General features: G+C 41.7%; 1 protein-coding gene across 1 annotated transcript; it reads left to right on the forward strand.

Moving 5' to 3' along the window:
• The first annotated feature begins 4,645 nt into the window (after positions 1-4,645).
• Positions 4,646-5,587, forward strand: LOC144218883 (olfactory receptor 9I1-like). Its single transcript, XM_077748865.1, has one exon. The coding sequence runs from the start codon at positions 4,646-4,648 to the stop codon at positions 5,585-5,587; it is 942 nt and encodes a 313-aa protein (XP_077604991.1).
• Positions 5,588-8,025: the final 2,438 nt, after the last annotated feature.

Consider the following 8,025-nt stretch of genomic DNA (forward strand, 5'->3'; position numbering starts at 1 on the left):
ATTTACTCCATTCTAGGAATGATGCCTGTGTTTCCATGAATTATCTTTTACCACTCAGAATACAGCAGTGATGTTATAGTTATTACACAGATATTGAGAATGAGTTTCTAGATCAAGTACTTGCCCAAGGTCTCCCAAATAGAAATGACTGAGTCTGAGTTGGGAATGAGCGCTGTCTGTCTTTAGTGCCCATTTTCTTAGCCCTTATGCTATACGACTGGGATTCCAGCCTTACTTGTTTTTAAGTTTTATTTATTTATTTTGAAAGAGGCAGAGACAGCACGAGTGGGGGAGTCTCAGAGACAGAGGGAGAGGGAGAACTCCAAGCAGGCTCCACACTGTCAGTGCGGAGTCCAATGTGGGCCTGGAACTCATGAAATTGTGAGATCATGACCTAAGCAGAAACCACGAGTCAGATGCTCAACCCACTGGGCCACCTAGGCACCCCTCCAGTCTTATCTTTTAAATAAATTTTTGTTTATTTTTTTAATTGAAGTATAATTAATATACAGTGTTATATTAGTTTCAGATGTACAATATAGTGATTCAGCAATTTTATACATCACTCAGTGCTCATCGCATTAAGTGTTGTTACTCCATTTCACCCATTGCCCCTCCACCTCCCTTCTGGTAACCACCAGTTTGTTCTCTGTATTTAAGAGTCTTGGGTTTTTTTGTCCCTTTTTCTCTTTATTTGTTTGTTTGTTTTATATCTTAAATCCCAAATTCAGAATTTAAGAGTAAAGTCACATGGTATTTGTGAAATCATATGGTATTTGTCTTCCTCTGTCTAACTTATTTTACTCAGCACAATACACTCTAGCCCCATCTATGTTGTTGCAAATGGCAAGAACTTATTTTAAAAAATTTAAATGTTTATTTGTTTTTGAGAGAAAGAACAGAGCACCAGTGGGGGTTGAGCAGAGAGAGAGAGGGAAACAGAATACAAAGCAGGCTCCAGGCTCTGAGCTGTCAGCAGAGAGCACGACAGGGGCTCAAAGTCACTAACCCTGAGATCATGACCTGAGCTGAAGTCTGACACTTAACCAGCTGAGCCACCCAGGGGCCCAATATCTTATTTTTTAAATTAATTTAATTCTGGGTGAAACACACACACACACACACACACACACACACACCATATCTTCTTTATCTATTCATTTATGGATGGACACCTGGGTTGCTTCCATATCTTGGCTATTGTAAATAATGCTGCCAGAAACATAGGGGTGCATGTATCTTTTAGAATTAGTGTTTTCCTTTTTTGGGGGATAAGTACCCAGTAGTGGAATTAGTGGCCCATATGGTAATTTTATTTTTAATTTTTTGAGGACCCTTCATACTGTTTGTTTATCCAGTGGTTATAGGGTGATCGAGACTCTGATACCTCAGGGGTTTCTCTCTCTATTAGGAAGTAGCCACTTCTGAACAAAACTGCCTTGAAAATGTCTCACAAGGCCCTGAAAAACTCTTTATATTTTGTACTGGGAGTGGGGTGGTCCCATGGTGATGATTTGTGTCTCCATTTTCTACTCTTTGTGGGTGAAAGTATGCACATAAATGTGAATAGTTAACTGATCCCCATAGCATTTCTACTAAAATGCCACCTTTTCAATGAAATTTATTTCTTTATTAAAAATTTTTAAAGGTTTTTTTTATTTTTGTGTGAGAGAGAGACAGAGCACGAGTGGGGGAGAAGCAGAGAGGGAGGGAGACCCAGAATTCAAAGCAGGCTCCAGGCAGCAGAGACCCTGACATGGAACTCATGAACTGCAGGTCATGACCTGAGCGGAAGCTGGACACCCAATCAACTGAGCCACCCAGGTGTCTCATGAAACTTCTTTTTTAAAAAAATGTTTATTGGGGTGCCTGGGTGGCTCAGTTGGTTGGGCGGCTGACTTCGGCTCAGGTCATGATCTCACGGTTCGTGGGTTTGAGCCCCCTGTCGGGCTCTGTGCTGACGGCTAGCTCAGAGCCTGGAGCCTACTTCAGATTCTGTGTCTCCCTCTCTCTTTTGACCCTCCCCTGCTCATGCTGTCTCTCTCTCAGAAATAAAAAAAAAAAGTTAAAAAATAAATAAAATGTTTATTTACTTATTTTGAGAGAGAGAGAGAATGAGTATAGTGTGGGAGGGGGAGAGAGAGAGAGAAAGAGAGAAAGAGAGAGAGTCCTAAGTAGGCTCCATGCTCAGCTCAGAGCCCGACATAGGGCTCTACCTCACAAACTGTGAGATCATGACCTGAGCCAAAATCAAAAGTCGGATGCTAAACCGACTGAGCCACCCAGGCACCCTTCCCATGAACTTCTCATGGTCCTGTTTAATACTCCCTTCTTAACTTTGGCTCTCCCAATTCCCCACACCCTGGGTGGTGTGTGTGTGTGTGTGTGTGTGTGTGTGTGTGTGTGTAGAAAATATATTTTTTCTTAAAAAAAAAATATATTGGATATGACTGGCCCTCGGCTAGAATGACTGCTCTAGAAGGCAGACATCTTTGTTTGTGGTATTCTGAGCAGCCAGAAGAATGCTTCCCACATGGTAAGTTCTCAGTAGATTCTTATTGAATAAATAATGAATATAGCCTCTCTTTCTCTCTCTCTTTGTTTTCCCCCTTGGTCAGGATGATTTGGGTGAATTCCTTTTAGAACACAGCAAATCATTGTTTCGGCCGAAGGTCAAGTCAGATTGGGCTGTAAGGGGGAAAAAAATATTCTCCTAAATATTCACATTGTCAGGAATTCAACAGGGGGAAAACACACCAGATGCTGACCTTTATTTCATCCACAGATCAGCTTTTGTCAAACATTGATCAAAGTTTCATTTTCTTATTTATCTGAAATCCTATGAGATCTCTCTCAAATTCAGTTTTTATTTCAAGGATGGAAGGAGGACAAAAATACCCACCTTTGAAGTCTGCATTCAGTATTCCCATTATGCCAGATCATCTGCATCCAAAGGTACAGAGACAAGATTGTCCAAATACTTGGCAAGAACATTCGAANTCTTAACTTTGGCTCTCCCAATTCCCCACACCCTGGGTGGTGTGTGTGTGTGTGTGTGTGTGTGTGTGTGTGTGTAGAAAATAAATTTCTTCTTAAAAAAAAAATATATTGGATATGACTGGCCCTCGGCTAGAATGACTGCTCTAGAAGGCAGACATCTTTGTTTGTGGTATTCTGAGCAGCCAGAAGAATGCTTCCCACATGGTAAGTTCTCAGTAGATTCTTATTGAATAAATAATGAATATAGCCTCTCTTTCTCTCTCTCTTTGTTTTCCCCCTTGGTCAGGATGATTTGGGTGAATTCCTTTTAGAACACAGCAAATCATTGTTTCGGCCGAAGGTCAAGTCAGATTGGGCTGTAAGGGGGAAAAAAATATTCTCCTAAATATTCACATTGTCAGGAATTCAACAGGGGGAAAACACACCAGATGCTGACCTTTATTTCATCCACAGATCAGCTTTTGTCAAACATTGATCAAAGTTTCATTTTCTTATTTATCTGAAATCCTATGAGATCTCTCTCAAATTCAGTTTTTATTTCAAGGATGGAAGGAGGACAAAAATACCCACCTTTGAAGTCTGCATTCAGTATTCCCATTATGCCAGATCATCTGCATCCAAAGGTACAGAGACAAGATTGTCCAAATACTTGGCAAGAACATTCGAATTCTAAACCCAGTGTGATGCCTTTGTCCCTTAATGAGCTGGGCAGGCTAATTCTGGAATGGCTCGATTCAAGTATCTCATTGATTGATAATGATCTGGCATTTAAAAAAATGGGACAGGTCCTTTGGAATAAGAGAATTTGGAAACCAGGCCATGCTGCTTGGCAGGAACAGAGAAGAAGTGACTTGGCGAGCAACAGGTGGTAGAGGTTCTAACAAAACTTGTCCTTTGCGGCTCACTGTCTTGCATGCATCCAGCGCCATTGTGTTCATGTGCGCATCAAATGCAACCACAGAAAGAGATAGAGTTGATGCTGGGACTCCAGGGGGCTGTGGACTGGGAGATAAGGAGATGCCAAAATGTCCATAAACCTAGGAACATGTTACTCTGTTAGTGCAGAATTTAGAAAAAATAATTCTAAGTGTGTGAATCAGACCATGTGCGAGGAACGGTACATCTGTTATGTTCTTCACAACAGTAACTTTGGCATCGAAATGCCGATTACACCAAGAAGGAGACTGAAACTCAGATACATGCATGAACATCCCAAGGTCTCAAGGGATTTGAACCTAGGTCTGATTTCAAAGCCCACGTACTTAAGACTATACCACTTGGCTTTTTCCAACAAAGTGGTGCTTTCTAGCTCTGTCGTGAAGCTGATGAGGGTTTCCAATTGGGACCCTGTTTGGAAGTTTGGAAACGTCTAAGGAACTGAGTTCCAGCCCCAGCTGTGAAATATGAACTTGTCACTTCATCTCTTTGACCCACATATTCTTTTCTCAAAAATGGGATGAACAACATATGCTTTGAAGGATTTCCAAAAATCAAATGAATTAAAGTTTGTTAAAAAAATATAAAATGCTTTACAAACCTAAAAAATCATTACCATGGCTGAGAGTGATCAAATCAATCACCTTAATTTGTCTTTAATGGGATTTTATTTATTTTTTTTTAAATTTCAGTGGATGACCTAGGATTCATGGCAGAGAATGACACTGTGGTGACAGAGTTCATTCTGATGGCGTTCCAGCTGTCACCAGAGCTGCAGATGGGTCTCTTCTTTGTGTTTCTGGTCCTGTATTTCATCACCATGGGGGGCAATCTGGGCATGATAATGTTGATTCAGAGAGACCTTCGTCTCCAAACTCCGATGTACTTCTTCCTCTGCCACCTTTCCTTCCTGGACATTTGCTACTCTTCGGTCATTGTCCCTCAGTTACTTGAGACCTTGGGTACGCATAAGATGGCCATCACCTACGAGCGCTGTGCCACCCAGTTCTTCTTCTTTACACTCTACGCGAGCACTGAATGTTTCCTTTTGGCTGTGATGGCGTATGACCGCTATATGGCTGTGTGTAACCCCCTCTTCTATGCCACTGCCATGACACCACAGACCTGCCTGGGGCTGGTGGCTGGGGCATATGCTGGGGCCATGGTGAATGCTGTGATCCGCACTGGGTGTACCTTTTCAATCTCCTTCTGTAAGTCCAACCACGTGGACTTCTTTTTTTGTGATCTCCCTCCCCTGCTGAAGCTTGCGTGTAGTGAGACCAAGCCACGGGAACGGGTCATCTACCTCTTAGCTTTCTTGGTCATTACAACCAGCATTTCAGTGATTCTTATATCCTACTTTTTTATCATTCATGCCATTCTGAAGATTCGTACAGCAGGTGGCAAAGCCAAGACTTTCTCGACCTGTGCTTCTCACATGACTGCAGTGGCTCTCTTCTTTGGGACACTCGTATTCATCTACTTGAAAAGTAACATGGGCAAATCCCTTGGGGAGGATAAGATTGTATCAGTATTTTACACCGTGGTCATCCCTATGCTGAACCCAATGGTCTATAGCCTGAGAAACAAGGAAGTGAAGGAGGCCCTGAAGAAAGCTCTCAACAGGATAAAGGGTTCCCAAATCGAGTAAGACTTGAGCTCCATTAATTCAGAAGCTCCTGCAAATCATCCTTTGGGCTTTGGGTTTCTCTCCTTAACACATGAACTAGATTTCACAATGACAAAGACATACAGAGGCAAAAAAAATGTAGCTTTGGGTACCAGCAATTTCTTTATTAGCTCTATGACCTTCAGTCAGAAATTCTCTGCCCCAGTTTTCACATCAGTAGAAATTCCTGCCTTGCTATGATTAAAGGCAGGATGAAGAGAGATGGAATGCCAAAGGGCTTTATAAATAATAACACGCTGTAAAATTGAAAATTGACTTTCTTACCTGTCCTGGGTATTGCTGGGCGTTTTCTCAGCTACTTGAATTCAAAAGAATTCAAGCTACCAAGGTAACTTTTGCACTTGAATAATCATAAAACTATGGCTTCCTGTTTACATGGTGAGGGTAGTTACATTCTTTGGTTGTGGGAGCTATGTGGAAATCAGCCTTGACCAAAGAAACCTGTTCCCAACATTCAATCATATCCAATTTAGGTGTTTGGCATAGAAAATACAAGTAGCTAAAGAGAGGAAGAAAAAAAAGAGGGGAAAGGAGATGTAAACTGGTAAATGTTCACTTAGAAAATGTTCGCCTACTTCCCAAGATAGCACGGAGGACCAAGATACTGTAGAATAAAAGAAAGACGTAATGTTTGCATTAATTATTGGAAGTAATTTGATCTGATGTAGAGCTGAACTGGGTCCCACATATAACTTCTGAAATATTTCTTGATCCCCAAAGGTCAGAAGCTCTATTTTATTTCTGGAGGATTGTTCAAAGGCCATCTCAAGCTATTTTCTAGTTTCCATTAATGAAAACCACTATCTACCTCCATCTTGGGTAGTTCTTTTACTTTATTGCCAGAAGACAGATAACCATGAATTGCACTGCCACCTTTTAATGATCTACACATTGGCTAGAAACATTACTTGGCAAATGTCTCCATAGTGATTCCACAATTGTATTCATCAAAGCAGCAAATATTTATGGACTATCCACTATGTATCAGACATAATACTAGGTTCAGGAATATAGAAATAAATAACATAGACATGGTCCCTCCTTTGTGGGGATTAGAACCTGCAGCATAGACACATATAAACCATTATGGTTGATTTATTTTTTCATATGGTTTTGGAAAGTGGAACAAAAAGCAACACAGGACGCTGTTTTACTGTACAGTAGGATTCTGACCTAGTTTCATGCGGTCAGAAAAGGCTTCCCTGAGGAACTGACATTTATGCTGAGGCTTAGTGGGAGGCGTGTCGTAGTCCTGGGCTGAGGAGCTGCGGGAAGCCAGAGTGGCTGCAGCATAAGGACAGGAACTGAGTGTGACATACGGCTGGAGAATTCAGGAGCAACTGGGTGACAGAGAACCTCGCAGGCTCTCTTAGGGACTTGTGGACTTTACTGCAAGAGCAAGGCTTGAAATGGTCATATATGAATTTTAAAGAGATCCCCTTGGCGGTAGTGTGACGGATGGGAAGGGGGGACCTGTGGGGGTGCAGATGGAGGAAAGTATACCCATTTCATCTGAGGCAACAAATGGTGCATTCTGGGATGTGGGGTTTAATTTCCACACAGTGCTGTGTGTTTCATTCTAAAATACGTACAAGGGCAGGGAACCTGAGTGGCTCAGTGGTTTGAGTGTCTGACTCTTGATTTTGGCTCAGCTCATGATCCGAGGGTCATAGGATCGAGCCTTGTGTTGGTGCTTGTGTATGCTCTATATTGAAATGAAATGAAATGAAATGAAATGAAATGAAGTGAAATAAAATATGTTTAAGAGGCAAGAAAGCTCACAGGTGCATGGCCATGATGTTGGTATAGCACTGATTCTTAGAAAATGGTGAAATTTGGGAAATACACTTTTGGAGGCATCTACTTTTTCATTGGTCCACCTTTCCTTCTCTGCATGCAGCTTTCCTTAGATATGCATCAAAAGGCCATCAACTTCTCCCTCTCAAGAAGGCAACACATTTTCATTAACTCCTACTGTGTGCCCAGCTATTTCAGTAGGTTGAAGAAAACTCCTTGCAGGGTTTCTTACATGCTGAAAGTCAGGAAAAGCCTTTAACTTAAAAAATATATAATTGCAGGTCTCCTGGGCGGCTCACTCGGTTAAGCACCTGACTTTGGCTCAGATCATGATCTCACAGTTTGTGAGTTCAATCCCTGTGTCAGGCTCTCTGCTGTCAGCATAGAGGCTGCTTTGGATCCTCTGTGTTCCTCTTTCTTTCTCTGCCCTTCCCACTCTCGTGCTCTCTCTCTCTCTCAAAAATAAATAAACATTTAAAAAGTATATATAAGTGGGGAAAATACTAGACAGTGAGCGTGCTATTTCAGTGATGGTGGCGGCTTCCAAGATTCTTCCCATCTTCTACTTGGTGAGTGGCCACAAACTGCCTAAAAAGGAATGA

The sequence above is a fragment of the Crocuta crocuta genome, unplaced genomic scaffold (genome assembly GCF_008692635.1).
Source record: "Crocuta crocuta isolate KB4526 unplaced genomic scaffold, BGI_CrCroc_1.0 scaffold323, whole genome shotgun sequence".
NCBI lineage: Eukaryota > Metazoa > Chordata > Mammalia > Carnivora > Hyaenidae > Crocuta > Crocuta crocuta.